Source organism: Mytilus galloprovincialis, chromosome 1, assembly GCF_965363235.1.
Source record: "Mytilus galloprovincialis chromosome 1, xbMytGall1.hap1.1, whole genome shotgun sequence".
In the NCBI taxonomy this organism is placed as follows: Eukaryota; Metazoa; Mollusca; class Bivalvia; order Mytilida; family Mytilidae; genus Mytilus; species Mytilus galloprovincialis.
In genome coordinates this window covers 124049242-124065627 of record NC_134838.1, presented here as the reverse complement: position 1 = coordinate 124065627, position 16386 = coordinate 124049242, and the positions used below count along the sequence as shown (strand labels likewise).

At 31.6% G+C, this 16386-nt stretch overlaps 1 protein-coding gene across 3 annotated transcripts in view; it reads right to left on the bottom strand.

Moving 5' to 3' along the window:
- Nucleotides 1-943: 943 nt before the first annotated feature.
- LOC143056919 (choline transporter-like protein 1) overlaps nt 944-16386 on the bottom strand; it is a 40529-nt gene continuing 25086 nt past the window's right edge. For all 3 annotated transcript variants that reach the window (XM_076230131.1, XM_076230113.1, XM_076230123.1), the window contains exons 11-20: nt 15242-15308; nt 12666-12727; nt 12279-12385; nt 11376-11429; nt 7741-7827; nt 6594-6709; nt 5806-5972; nt 3567-3659; nt 1950-2042; nt 944-1140 (exon numbers count right to left, since the gene is read on the bottom strand). In XM_076230131.1, coding sequence (XP_076086246.1) covers nt 1051-1140; nt 1950-2042; nt 3567-3659; nt 5806-5972; nt 6594-6709; nt 7741-7827; nt 11376-11429; nt 12279-12385; nt 12666-12727; nt 15242-15308 — 936 coding nt within the window. In that variant the 3' untranslated portion in view covers nt 944-1050. The remainder of the gene's footprint in view (nt 1141-1949; nt 2043-3566; nt 3660-5805; nt 5973-6593; nt 6710-7740; nt 7828-11375; nt 11430-12278; nt 12386-12665; nt 12728-15241; nt 15309-16386) is intronic.

Genomic DNA, 16386 nt, shown 5'->3' with positions numbered 1-16386 from the left:
TATTATCACGTTGTAATTGGTTTAACGCCATCACGTGGTTACCCCCTATGAGACTGTAGGGGGGTTAGTAAATTTCATAGGGGGTTCATGACGCGTTAATGGTGACGTCATCTATTAATGTTGTTGTGTTTCATTGTTTATTTTTCAACAAAACACAGAAGAAAAAGTCAAGCGTGCGATAAATTCGTTATCCGGTCTCACCCCCTATGGATTTTACTAACCCTCTATGGATCCGTAGGGGGTCGGTAGCGAACCATATAACATATATTGTTTACCAAATTTTGAACTTTTGAAATACTAAGGCTTTTCTACCTCAGGCATATATTACCTTAGCTGTATTTGGCAAAACGTTTTGGAATTTTGGTCCTCAATGCTCTTCAACTTCGTACTTTATTTGGCCTTTTCAACTCTTTCGGATTCGAGCGTCACTGATGCGTCTTTTGTAGACGAAACGCGCGTCTGTCGGATATACAAAACTTAGTCCTGGTATCTATGATGAGTTATTTATATTGAGGAATTATGACCTCACCATGAAAATCAGCGTTGAAATAGAAGTTTATTTCTATTGTTCGGCCTATAATACTGATTATATATGTATATCCTCACAAAATATTTTAATTCAAATTTCAACATAATCACATCAAAGTGTTTTTAAAAACAAATTCCAAAAGGAAATTAGTTAATTGCTAATTCCTAAATATCAACGAGGAGATTTCAAACGGCGAAAGATGAAAAATGGACAAGTTAAATCAAAATCTTTTTTGATAGCTCTTTAACTTGAATGCATGACTTCAACTACAAAAGACCACATAAATAATTAATTTTTCTTTAAACAGTGTTTCTAGCCAGACTGAGTGATGTTTTGAAAAATCGAGAACAATTTACCTAAACAATGGGGAAAAGAAACTCTTTGTAAGGAATACATTGAACATACAATACACTATTTCAATTCAAAGAATTATATATTTTTTTTAAGAATTAGAAAACTTAACGAGATATAACAATATACAGTATGAATAAATAAAGGTTTCTGAAAAGTTACAAGCACAATCAGACATTTTCTAATTCTATCCCTTCCTTTCTGTTTGTCTTTGTCTTTTCATCTTTAGCTATCATCTTGTTACTGTCATTAAGATATTTCTGAAAATTAGGAAACTACACACTGAAGCATTATATATACACTTATTTAAGGATTTTAGAATATTACGAAAATCTACAGAAATTGTCAAATACTCTTTGTTATGAAGGACAATTTAAACAATGGAATCATAGACATTAGACTAAACTTCAACAGCTTCAGTATTAATTATGTTTTGACAATGCAAATGTAGGATATTGACTCAGTAAAAAGGACAGAAGGGAAAATGTGGAATTGAATAGTCAATGACAGTTGCAATCAAGTTCAATCTTCACAGAGTGAACCGTGGTGCAACGACTGGGATTTTAAACTTTATTTCAATTTTAAGACCATAAGTAGAACATATAAACTAAATTGGAAATACGTCAGACGGACAAAAATAATCACGTACTATCTATGACAGGTAACAAAGACGGACAAAAATAAACACGTAGCATCTATGACAGGTAACAAACATGATTCCTGTTTCATGTGACAGTGAGTTACAATGATGATCTGCCGTACCAGTTCGTGACGGCGACTGCAAGCTGGTTTTACATTTCAGTTGTCGTTTTACCACCTTCGATTGTGTGTGAAGTACTGATTTTAGACAATCTATATTATAACCTACTGTAGTAATTTAGTCAAAAATAAGAAGAATTTGCAATATCCAAGCCACATGTCCTCCAGTAATCCAGATGAAGTTTTTGGATTAATCATTTTCGACAAAATTTAATAAACAAACAAAACAATTTGCAGCATAAAAAAAAATGCAAACATTGCATTTCATTCTTCGGAATTTTACGAGATCTAACCAACATACTATACATACCATCAAGTCTTTACTCATATAATATGGCTTTGTAACTCCATCATTTCTTTCACAGTCTTCACAAAAACACAAAAATATTGTGTCTATGGCAACCTAAAAGTAAAACTTACACTATACCAGATGATAATTGACATCATTTCATTTTATAAATTCTAAAAAGTTATCTATATCCACTTTTTGGGTTTTAAATATCGTTTATCTTCGTTCTTGATTCAGGCCTACAACTGTGTAATTCGAAAGTTACATATAAGTCGTCTGAATCAAAACACACGTCTGGCGTAGACAATAATTAACCTGGTATTTTTTTTTACATCATCCTTAATACAAACAGTTCTATGAAAACAGTTTAACCTTTTACATAATTATAAATAATAGTACATGTATTTAATATTAAAGGATACAAGAAAGATAAGACTGAGCTAATTATTCTGCTAACACTCAGATGAACGTATGCTAAAGTAACAATATACATTACACAAAATGTATATCAAATTCTCATTGCGTATACTTCAAATAAAAAAAAACATCTGCTTAAATCCTCCGAGGCTTCTAGTATCAAACTAAATTTGTTAGAGATGTATCATCAACAGTTTAGATGATAGTTTTAAAATAGCCCTTTTCGGTTTTGTCTTAATTAAAAGTGGTATGGGTTTACGATTTTCGTGGTGGAAATATTTCCACTTGATCTTTCGTTTTATTTATACTCACCGTGTAAATTAATTTAAAACTATTTCAGCATAGTTTTCGCAGTCATACGTTTTTTTCATTATTATGAACGTAATTTTCAGTATTAAAAACAAAAGGTTGATGTTACTTGACTAACTAACTAACTAACTAATTTTATTCAGTATAAAGTCCAGTACAAAAGGATAATCGCTGAAATACATGAACTAACTAACTAACTAATTTTATTCAGTATAAAGTTCAGTACAAAAGGATAATCGCTGAAATACATGAACATATAGAAAAACAAAACATAACAGACAACAATTGTGACACTTATAACAAGCAACAGACAAAGCACCCTATGACTATACAGGGAGCAGCGCCTTTACTAGTATTCTTTATCGGTTTATGAGATTCGAACATCGGTATCGGTAAACTACTGTTGTCTAAATTAAATTTACATTCTAGCAATTAGTAAATGCAATAACAAACCATAAATCGATGGCTATTATTATTACCTCTAAATGTATGTGCAAAACTTAATCAGTAATCTAAACATGCGTGCATTGTCAAAATCTGTAATTACTTGAACACGTTCTAGCTAGACAAGTAATTGGGAAATGTAATAACAAACCATAAATCGATGGCTATTATATCACCTCTAAAGTACGTGCAAAACTTAATAAGAAGTCTAAACATGCGTACATTGTCAAAATCTGTAATCACTTGAAGATGACAAGCTTCCCCTTACCTGAGATTCCCTTAAAAATCAACCATGCTTATTTTACTGTTATATCATATATATGTTCAGTCATATTTTCAAGCTTAAAGAGAGTACTTTGCAGATTCGGAATTTATGATACAAGGATAACTTAAATTTTATACATATTGTCCGCTTCTCACCATCAATCTCTACTACAGCTAGCCATTGATATTTACGACGAAACTTACCTCATACACCAGAAGAAAACAATGAGACACTGCAAACCCAAAAGCTGCTGCAACTGTTATTGGCGCCCACATGTAGTTAATGTCGTCCCTGTGCTGAAGTATATATAGTTGCCATGAATATACAGAACATAATGTATTGTGGTTTCGTCTTAAGTAGGTTTTGTACAATATAAGATTGTCACTTTGAAAAGGAAATTCCGAAAGATAGAAACTTGTGGAAATAGCATTTGTACGAGAGAAAGTGGGGACATCGAAAATTGACTTTTCTTGATAAAACAAAACAAATGGGGAACTAATTTTGAACACCAATAAGATATTTCTTTGTTTCAATCAATTGCTTCTTATATTAACTTCATCAATTCTAATGTCATTGTGAAGTACAAAAATAATTTACTATTTATTGTAAAAATGAATTAGAAAGCCTAAATCTTATAAATATCTCTTTACATTGACCATTAATACCGACTTCTTTGTCTTTGCATCGGAAATAAACATATTTATTCTAAAAACAGTTGTTGGCATGATACGGGTTATGTTTTTCTCATATATGACATAGTCTTTCAATCAGTTTGAATTGAGGTATGGGGCTGGCATGCCAGAAGCCGCTTATAGGTTGCACTTTGTAAATACAGCTGTTTATCAAAACACGCCTCTTTTGGGGAGTAATTGAATATTCATAGAAAAATAATTTTGTTTACATACTGGTTTCCAGTTATGCTCTCTGTGTTCCATATCGCAGAGACAGAACTTGGGAATGTTACCAGTAAATAAACACGTACATATTGTTTACATTGAAATCTGTGGTAACCTTTCATTCGACGTAGGGTTAGTTAAGAAAATTAGTGTAAGTTTAAACTCTGAGAAGTTCAGGGCATATAAACGTTGAAAATATGCCGCACAGCCCTATATTTTGACCTTTGAAAAAAATTGTGGTGCATATGAACTTTCAATTCTAGGATAAGATTTTTTTCAAAACTTCATAGTAAAATTGGTACAGTTTTAGCCGTAAAAGGATTTCCTATGGGAAATTGCATTGTCAATATTTACAGAAATGCAACCTATAGTCCTTTGTTAATTTATGTATCTTTGTTGTTTTGCTTAGTTTCATTTGTTATGTATTCTGACATCGAACACGGATTTCTTTTAAACTGAGTTTTTCTGTGCATATTACTGTGTATGTTTTTTTACTAAAGTTCATTTATATGTATTGGAGTTTAGTATTACGCATTTTTCACTGAACGAGTACATTCTTGTTTTGGGGTCAGCTGAACCCCGCCTCCCGGTGCGGGATTTTCTCGCTTTGCTGAAGACCCTTTGGTTGCATCAGCTGTTTTTTTTCTACTTTTGAGTCGGTTTGTTGTCTCTTTGAGACATTCCTTATTTCTATTCTTAATTGTATTCTTCCATATTTTGTAAATTGTCTCAAGTATAACAAAATACAAATAGAAGGGGAATAATAGAATTTCTGTCGTTTAGATTTACAAAGGGAGCTTCAAACCTACTCTAACTCGCCATATATTTTCCCTGAAATAACCATGTATACCTAGCACAATATCTTCAATAGTTCATTCCGCCATCATGATATTGTGTCATAATTCAAATTAAAACGCATATTTCATTCTGAAAATTATGTAATAATAATTTTATGCAGAGATGCACATTCACCTTTAATAATGTTTCTTTATTTTTTTTCTAAATATGAAGGACTTATAATGATCAATGAAGGTGCAAACCATCAATTTTACATGACTTAAAGTTCTGTTTTTGGCATCTCAGTATTAAAATGTATAATGAATAAAACGAAGTAAAATTTGTTGTCCGAATAAATATTTATAAAATGGTTTAGATCTTTAACATTCGAGTCAGTCATATCTGTACTTCTTAGTTATATTAGTGTTGTAGCTGAATGTTCTATAAAAACAAAAGAAGAATGTTTTTGAGGACACAAATACCACGCTGAAGCTTTGCAACTTTCAAAGTTATAAAGGGGCAAAATTTTTATACGGCAAATGACTTAAAACTTAAGTTAGAGTTCGGAAACGAAATGGGACAGACGGAAGGAAGGACGGACGACGGACGTTCAAGGGTAATATTTTATCTCCCCGTTGCCTATGAAAGGGGCGCATGCAAATACTAGTTAGTGAAATAAATAAGACGGCACATAACACTCGTATAAGATTTTTTAATTGGATGTCTGTTAGAAGAGTCAATCTCTTAAAATAACATTAAGAAAGATTACCTTTAGAAATTCATGACCAATGACTAATACGATTGCCATTGTACTTAGTTTACCAAGAAATAGTACAAAATCGCCAATGGAGTTTATAGCTGCAACTCTCAAAGCATTGGCAACGATGAGCAGAAACGCCTTTTGTGCTCCTCTACAGAAACTATACCCGTAAATAGCTACAAAAATAATGAAACATGTGTAAAGAAAGCATTTTCTGAAACCACATTTAATATCCAACTTTTTAGTTCATGTCCACTGACAGAATATTATGGTGAATGTTAAAATTATACATATCATCAATATATGCGAATCAGACTATTTACCGGATTTGCTATAACATAAGCAACACGACGGATGCCACATGTGGAGCAGGATCGGCTTACCCTTCCGAAGCACATGAGATCACCCCTAGTTTTTGGTGGGGTTCGTGTTGCTTATTCTTTAGTTTTCTATGTTGTGTCAGGTGTTCTATTGTTTGTCTGTTTGTCTTTTTAATTTTTAGCCATGGCGTTGTCAGTTTTTTTTCGATTTATGAGTTTGACTGTCCCTCCGGTATCTTTCGTCCCTTTTTCATAGTGTTTACAATTATATATAAAAAATGTCATATGGTTTTAAAATGTCAATTGGTTTAATACAAATAAAATAAAGAGGTTTGTATTGGTTCGTTTTCCTCAAATTATTATTGATTGTCGTTTGAACTTACATTGGTTGTCATGTCTACCTCTAAAATTGTTCATTTAATTTGTCTACAACATGTACACACATGCACTTAACGGTTACAAGGTCTACAAACGTACCTATTTCAATATAAGCGTTCCTATTTAGGTAGGCTAGAAATTTTTCAAAACACCAGAGGCAACATTGCAACATTTTTAGAAGGAAATCAGTCACCTTCCCTACTTTTCCACGAAGCCTAAAATAATCAAAACATTAAATAAAAGGAATGATTAACTATTGAAATTGATTAAACAATTGACACTTAATTAATAAAATTACATATAATTTCAAGTGTGACATGCATAACAAAATCCTTATGATGTAATATATGTAGGCAGATAAACACACAGTAGCATTATTTTATATCTATTGAACAAATATATAATATAACATTAACTCTTAACACGGTAATTTGTGTCGATGTAAATATGATATAGAAGTAACACTTTTAAGGTAGATTTATACTCTTTGACCAAACACCCAAACTGAACATCTATTGGTGCTATGATAAGTTTGTTTTATTAAACAATGATGAGCAAAGAATGATTTTACACAATAAATATATATATATATTCTATAAAAAAAAAATATAGAATTTTGAAAAACCTATTTTTCTATTTACATAATTGCTGTGTATACGGTGACTTTAATATTCAAAAGTTGTAAGTTAGATGAAGAGATCTGTTACTTTCTTATAGGAATATATTTTTCAAATACATGTCAATTATTAGATCAGGAAAGTGTTATTGTACATCAATTTTAGTGTCTATCCAAATTCGTTTACACAAACTATCAAATCCTACGTTTAGCTACCTATGGTATTTGGTCGTGTTCGTGTTATTCAATCTATGTTGTCTTTGTTGTGCTTTCTGATCTGTTTATTGTCTGTTCACAACACTATTGTCGTTCTGCATATCATGGTAATTGATTACCTCTTGGTATCATCTCTCCATTTTTTAAATGAGAGCAAACATATTTTTGTACAATTTATTTGGATTATATGCGATTGGAAAAGTGTAGGTCTTTGCTTGAGCAGTGTTCATTCTGTCTTTATGGTTTGATACTTCGCAATTGCTTGAGAAATTTCAGATTTGCAAAAAAATATATTGCAAAACTATAGCTTAAGACTTGACTAATTGAGTTGATGTTGTTCACTAAACACAATTTGAAAAAAGTTACATTCATATTCATAACAATTATAATCAAAATTGCCTTTACAGTACTCACTTGTTCTGAATATATCCAAGGACCAGTCTGGCCAGACGGACAAGAGCAATAATAAACGATCCAAATGCAACAGATCCAAGATGGTATCTGCCAAAAGATAATTATTACTTTTTATTATTATTCTGTAAATATGCTTTTTAAGTTACGATCTTATATATTGGTATCCTCTAGTTTAGCTTGTCAGATGAATTGTGTATTATTTCATGACTGAGATGTCTAAACTTTTTTGTTAGTTATTCATTTGTACTTTTCGTATTTCACTGATCAAGATTAAAAGGCGGTAGGTCGAGATCTCAAAACATAAATCAACTTCACCACACGCTCATTTACTTTTTCCAACGCAAGAAATTATATTTTGTGGTGATATCTGCACTTTTTTTTCATTCATAAACAGTTTGAAACAGACAAATATTTGCCAATTTCCTAGACTCAGCGCAGTTTTCAACTGTTCATATTGTACCTAGACTTATGTCTCTCGGTGACCACATGTTTACCTCTGTGTCTTTTGAGATTTGATGTACCCTCGTGGCGCTGTGTAATCGGTGTAATTCATATAACTTGCAAATATACGATATCCAACTAATCAAATAGAACGTTTTAATGCCATATATAATCTGATTAGTCTTAGATGAACTAATATTAATTTAAATGCAGTTTATAACGTATAGCAGGTTATTTTCGAGGGGTGTAAATTTTCGCTTATAGAACAAAATCACCAGAATAAATTCCGCCAATTGAACAGAGCACAAAGGTATTGATAGATTTTGAATCCGCGAGATAATATCCGACATAATATTTCGTATACCTTGTTCAATGAAAATCGCGAAATTTTACACCCGCGAAAATAACCCGCTGTACGATAGTATTCAGACTGATCTATCTGATTGAAAAGGAATTTCGTTAATAGGATTGAAGTTTTCAATATTATTAATAACTGTTTCTATTCAAATAACGCATAACTGTGTTTTAAACTATTACCTGAACGTTTTTAGAAACGCAACACTACATTATTCTTTTTCATTCCAAGTTTTCAAATATGCATTTTTCTAACATATATGTATGAACATATATTTCATTTATTACTTCACTGTCTTTGCAATTTGAAAGTCATATTAAGTACGTCATTTTCAAAATTCTATCCATGTGGTATGTACAGAAACCATACTTTTCTCCTTATCAATCACTGTACGTGTTACCTCCGAAGGCAATGAATGCCTGTAACAAACACCAAAATAATTGCCAGAAGGGTCAAACAATTCTGTTAATATAAAAAAAAAGAAGATGTGGTATAATTGCCGATCAGACAAATCTCCACAAGAGACCAATGACACAGAAATTAACAACTATAGGTCACCGTACCCATACCGCTTGGTCAGCTATAAAAGGGCCCGAAATGACAATGTATAACAATTCAAACGAGAAAACTAACGGCCTAATTTATGTAAAAATAAATGAACGAAAAAAAAAATATGTAACACATTAACGAACGACAACCACTGAATGACAGGCTCCTGACTTTGGACAGGCACATGTATGTACATACAGAATCTGACGGGGTTTAACATGTTAGCGGGATCCAAACCATCCCCCTAACCTGGGACAGTTGTGTAACAGTACAACATGAGAACGAACTATAAAAATCATTTGAAAAGGCTTAACTCACCAGATGGATACAAACACAAATACTACACAGAGTGAACGTGGCTGGCCGAGTACTTGTATATCCACAAAACAAAAGACACTAAGTACAGATCTGAGCGGAGTACTCGCAGTTACAGGCAGCTAGTTCAAAGCCACTAACAACTAATAAAAAAAAGTGCATCTAAGACTAAATTATCAATCAGTAAACATTCAACATCCAATGGATTTAGTGTAAAGACGTCATAAACAGTAAGAGAAAAACACAACCTTGTGCAATAGGTACCAACAGATTGTAGATCCATGAATGTGTATATGTATATAACAATAATATTTAGTTTGCTTTCAATTTACTGATAACAAAATCAACATTAATACCAATGAAAAAATACTCGATGATCTCAATTCAGTGTTGAATTGGTTACCCTTTAGAATAAATGTATGTAAAGGATAGATAAGTTTACTATGATCGTTTCTAAATTGCAGACACAGTAAACAACATTTCCGTTTTCCGAACTTTAAAACCAAATCTTTATATCTATTGACGAATTTAGTAAAGGTTATAAATAGTTTGTGGTAACGAGATACCTGGCTTAACAATTTACCAGTAATACATAGATTACGTTCGTTAAGATCAAAAACGTCACAACAGACATAGGCATAGCGAACGAGTTGTGAAATATAAACACCGTAAGATGGTGCCAAAGGAACATCAACATCCAAAAAGGGAAAATTAACAATTAACAATAGGGAACGAAAAATCGTTCCTTTTGTCGTAAATTTTAGTGTTTAGTTTCCCGTGTAAAACCGAAATATCTGAATCAAGGAGAGGACAGTTATTACCGTTTAAAATTCATTTCTTTAAAGTAAGTTCCTTTGAGAAAGTATAATGAGAAAATTCTTGATTATTTAAAGAAAAAATATCACAAAGATAACGCTAGATGTTGTTGAATTCATCAAGTAATTGCAATTAAGACGGGTCTTTACTGAGTTATGTCATAAACTGTGATTCATAACAGTACAAAAACTAACTAAAGTCTGCAAGTAAAGAGGCGCAACAAGTGTCCATTGGAATACCTAGATCCTGTCGATAAACTTTTTTTCCGAAACATACATGAATATTATCAAGGAGAAAATTAACAGCTTTAATCATCTCATCACACCCCCAGTAAGTATATCTAGCATATTTACCTTTCTCATTAGAGAAGGAGGCTTTAAATGAGTTGCAGCAAATATATTTGCACTCAGATTTACCAGACGACCATTTAATTAAATAAGAAATTTTGTTTGATAAGATTGTTTGGAAGTGTAGTGTAAAGAGTAGAAAAGTCAAAACTGACAAACAGAATCAAAAGTACCATCAAAGGCACGTAATTTATCTAAAACATCCAAAGAATTTTTTACACTGCAAAAATAATAATTCCACTATTTTCGTAAATTGTTTTCCAATAGTTTATAATGAGCTGTTTGATAGTAGTTAATGAACTTACTAAAGTTAAAAGCACTCAAAGATTAGGTATGTTTTGTGTTCTTTTTTTTTTGTACCTTTTATTTTGCCTTTTTCCCATCTATTACATTGTGTTTTTGCCAATACTGCAGTTTAATCTTTAGGGCTTTAAATGTTTCTGCAGTCGATTCTTCTGCTTTAAAAATTTTGGGAAACATTTATGGCAGGAGTTTGTCTACCATGGCACTCGGCGACTTGATTAGAATGTGATGTTGCGGCCGTAAAACATGTCTCGCAAATGACGTTGTGTGATCAAAATTATATTTACATTAAATTATTCGGTATGTTCAATAAACTCAGATAAGTCGAATTTTAAACTTGTCTTAACCGAAAGAAGTATCCTAATCATGAAAAATTGTTTTGTTAGGATCAATTATGATTTGGTTAAAAACAAAGTCAACAGAGTGTGTGTTGCGTTGTTACAGTCAGTCTGTATATTTCATTAAAAAAGTATGTTTTTTTTTCTATTTCAAGAAAATGTCACACTTACCTTATAAGTCTTTTGATAGATGCAAGTACTGGCCATCCAAGTTGGCTCTTATCTCTAAAATGATGGAGAATTGATATATTTCATCTTTCTGTTTATTTTAATTATAAAGTTTAACATGATTATTAATAGATATTCTAAGATTTGCAATTTGACATGTATTGTTAAATTTGTCTTCATCGAATTTTGGTAACTTTAATGGAATTGTCTTAACTTTTCATAGATAAGAAGCATAAACACATACATTGATACACAATTAAGTTTATGACGTTATGATGCTTTTAAAATTGTCACTTATTCACACATAACCATGATTCTGATTTATCCCTATCTTTTAGTCGGTAATAATAAAAAGAAAATTAACAAAAAAGAAATTGATCGCATTGTCGTGTTTTAAAGCATATCCTAAGTTGCAATTTAAAATACTGAAAACAAGAATGTGTTTATAGAACACGAATGCCTTACTCGCAATGTCATTTTTTTATGTTCAGTGAACCGTGAATTGGGGTCAAAACTCTAATTTGGCATTTAAATTAGACAGATCATATCATAGGAAACATGTATACTAAGTTGCAAGTTGATTGGACTCCGACTTCATCAAAATCTACCTTGATCAAAAACTTTAAGCTGAAGCGGGACCGGCAGACGAACGAACGAACGGATGCAAAGACGGGAAAACATAATGCCCCTTAGTGGGGTATAAAATGAAGTCTGAAAGATCCGTAGAATGCTTTCTGTTCATGTTATCACTTTTGCAGACTAGATATGAATATATCTTGTTTAATAGAAATGGAGAAGTGTGTGACAAAGTATTTGTTAGACAAATGAATGGTTGGTCGGACAAAAAGGGGGGGGGGGAGTAAAGTGCAATATAAACCAACCCTCTAGAATGATTAATGATATTACCTTTTGAAAAACCACGTTGCGATAGCACCAGCAATAACCATATCTTGACAGGCCACAATGAATGCTGATACCCATAGGATTCCAAATATATGGTACCATCGTAGATACTATATACAATATATAAATGTTAGAAATTGATTTTGATTACACTTCCGATTAAAAGTTTTGTGGAAATTGTGTTTTTTATTTCTGTGAAATATAGTTTTAAAAGTCATGTTCTGAAATATAAAACTTTTTTTTAGATTTTTGAAAGGTGTTTTTTAGATAAAACCTTTTTAATTATTTTAACTTTAACCATTTCTCAGACTTCACGAGTGCAAAATCAATCACTTTTTAAAAAAAAAATGTTGCAGACATTATAAAATTTGGTCAGCTTTCAAATATTACCCTCATAGTATCCTCCATACCATATTTGACAATTCCTGTTGAGTTATTCACTACCGGAATTCCTGAAAATATATCAGAAAATACGAAGTCTAAAATCTAGCATACCAACCTTATGTTTGGTTGGCATATGCAATGGGAAGTGATTTACGAATGCAATATCCTAATTTGAAGAAAATTGAAAAATTGAACATCAATTTCTTTCATGTTTATTTGTTTTTGGAACTATTCTGTTGTCTCAACAGTATGCTTTAGAATTTAATTGACACTCATGCTGTGTTTGGCAAAACATTTAGGAACTTTTGGTCCTCAAAACTAGCTATTCAACTTCGTACTTTTTTGGCCTTTTAATATATCTTTTTATTCGAGCATCACTGGTGAGTCTTTTGTAGACGAACACGCTTCTGGCGCAAATATAAAATTTCAATCCTGGTATCTATGATGAGTTTATATGGCAAATCACCAACATATTATATATAAAGGAGCCTTTCAAATCAGAATATTCGATAATGTTTCAGCGTTTTTAAATACTATATTTCCGTCAATAAGGCATACAACGAAATATATGTCTTGAAAAGTTGGTCAAAATAATTTATTAGTTGCATAATAAAGTAAAATTCAAAATCTACATACAAAATTGCAAAAAAACAAGTAAAGATCGATCTTAGTTGTGTAAAATTAAGAAATAATTCATGGCACTGTAGATAAACTCATCATAGATACCTTGACTAAATTTAGTATATACACCGTACGCGCGTTTCGTCTACAAAAGACTCATCAGTGACGCTCGAATCCAAAAAAGTTAAACAGGCCAAATAAAGTACGAAGTTGAGGAGCATTGAGAACCAAAATCCCTAAAAGTTTTGCCAAATACAGCTAAGGTAAACTTTGCCTGAGGTAGAAAAGCCTTAGTATTTCAAAAAATTCAAAAATTTGTAAACAGTAAATTTATAAATATAACCATATCAATGACAATTCATGTCAGCACAAAAAGTGCTAACTACTGGGCTTGTGATACCCTCGGGGAAATAAATCTAGATTTGTTTTCAATTAACCATGGGTTGGACATTTATATTTGATTATTTTACCCTGAGCGTTAGCGAGGGGTAAAATACGAATATAAATGCCCAACCCATGTTTAAATAAGAACAAATCTACGGCTGCCATGAATTATTTCGATTCTTATAGGACAAATTCGGAAATTAATTTTGTTAACCGTGAAAGACCTTAATTAACATACGATACTATTTTGGCTGTTTCGTTTGACCCAATTTTGATAATATTAGTAATATTATATGATTCAATGATTGTTTTTTTAATCGCATTTGTCACTTATATTTTTTCTTCAAATGTAATTGTATTCGTCCTGTGCCATACAAGAAGCTTTAAAACAACTTGTCTTTACATTTGATTTTTTGTTTACGGAAATATACCTGTGACGTCACCTTGTTTTGTTGCCATGCCAAGACAATAACACCATATCGCGGAATTTTCGTTTTATGAAATTTTATCATGAAAAATAAATTGAAATTGACTGATATGTTTGTTTTGATGTAGAATATATATATATATATATATATATATATATATATGGTATCTAAATCTTGACCTACGTTAACGTGGGGTTTTGATGTCGAAAATTAAGAATATCTGGTAGTATAAATAAGTTGGTTGTAACGCGGAACAGCCGTTTCTGTGTAATACTGCGTTTGCGCTAAAGGTGGATATTTCATTGTGATTATACTGGTTGAAGATAATAGGTCGTCATATTAGAATTCCATATATTCTTCAAATAGATATATGGTTAATGGTGACTTAAGATTGTATGGAAGCATAAAATTATGAAATACTGTATTTGCTAGATTAAACTAATCGTAAACAATCGTTTTCACCAAAATCATCCATATGACATAGGCCCATTCCTTTACTCTATTTCAGCAGAAGAAACATACCATGTCGACTCACCCGGTCTTTCTGCTTTTGAGGTTTGTGCAATTCACTCACTTTTTTTTTTTGTTTTCTTGATTTTTCATTTGTCTTCTTAATTGTTTTGTGAGTTCAAAACGTCAGTAACTACTTTTGCCTTAATTTACAAACAGCAAAAACGATAGTCACAGATAGAATTTTAAAATTAAGTATTACACAGAAAGGATATCAACAATAGAATACCACATCAACACTAGAACACCACACTTAAAGTATTTCGCTGGAATGTATAGCAACTGGCAACAAGTTTAATTCCCTTTATATTTATACTAAGTATTATTTGGAATATTAAAAACAGACTTTCGCTTCTAGAAAACTTTAATCTACAATTAGAAATAAAGGCCAGCAGATACTATTACGGATTAAAAAAATAACTGACCACCTTTAGAACAGGAGTAACTTGAAACCAAGTATAACGTTAAAGTTAAATTCATGACCCATTACATGGACAATGTTGTCTAGAATTATTCATTTGTTGAGCAGAATTAACCTCATTGTTATGTATGTATTACTAACATTATAAAACAAGTTGTTAAAACCGAATTAGATTTTAAATTCTAAGTAAACTTAGACAACAATTGTATTTTACTTACCAGATGTTTCAATATGTGCTGCTATAACAGAAAGACCAGCTAATACTCCACCAAGTATAATCAATGTCTAAAAGATTAAAGTTACAATCAATATAGTGTCAATAGTAAAGATCATTATATGTATTTCAAATTATTAATCAAAACAAAGGCAGATGGGTTCTAGGTTGTGTAAGCTCCACTTCAATTTAAGATCGTAAGCATTATTGCGGAATATGAGAAATGACCATCGATACTCATCCCTTTCGTAGTCGCAATCCCATCATCCATTATCCGTGTTTTGTTGATAACCAAATTTAAACTTATCATTAGAGATACGACAGGTGCAGGAAGTAGAATGGGAACTACTAACCCTTTCTGACTACCAGTTCACCTTATGTATACATGGGACCCTGCTGTTCCTTATTAAGCTTACTCTTATATTTAATGCGTTTCCCTTAGTTTTAGTTTGTTACCCCAATTTTTTTTTTTGTCCATAGATTTACGAGTTTTGAACAGCGGTATACTACTGTGGCCTTTATTTGAAACTGTTTTGTTGATTCTTTTTTAATTTTTGGGGGTATTTTTTTTTTAGTTTTGAAAATGGTGTTGCTTGTTTTAAGAACCGATTTTTTTATGGCTTTTTGAATCTTTTATTTTTTTCATGACTTGTCCATACCTTCATTTGTTCTTAATCCAATAAAAGGAACTGGACCATAAATAATGAATCAATATTATAAACATTTCAAAAAGATGTACAAGAGTGCATTTCATAAAATACCAAATGGTATCAAAACGTTGGACTTCTCGAAGTGTACTACTTTACATGACTATTCCGCTCTCTGTCCAGCTTTAGGGGGCATGTACATTATCCCAAAAGGGTGTCTTATGTTGATAAAAAAAAGAGAGAAAGAAGGATAAACTAAAGTATCATTTTTTTAACACGCCTTGTACATTATATTGCACATTATTGCTGGTACTAATTAAGGTATCAATTTTATATTCAAGTAAAAAATATCCTACTTTGAACTATCTTGATTTCAATAACAAATACACCAAAGTAGAAGTCAATAAAATGATAGATAATTTATTGTGAGAATAGTAGATTAATATCTCCAAAAGACAGTGAATAGTATATATGTAACTCTGCAAGCCGACTTGAACTTGTA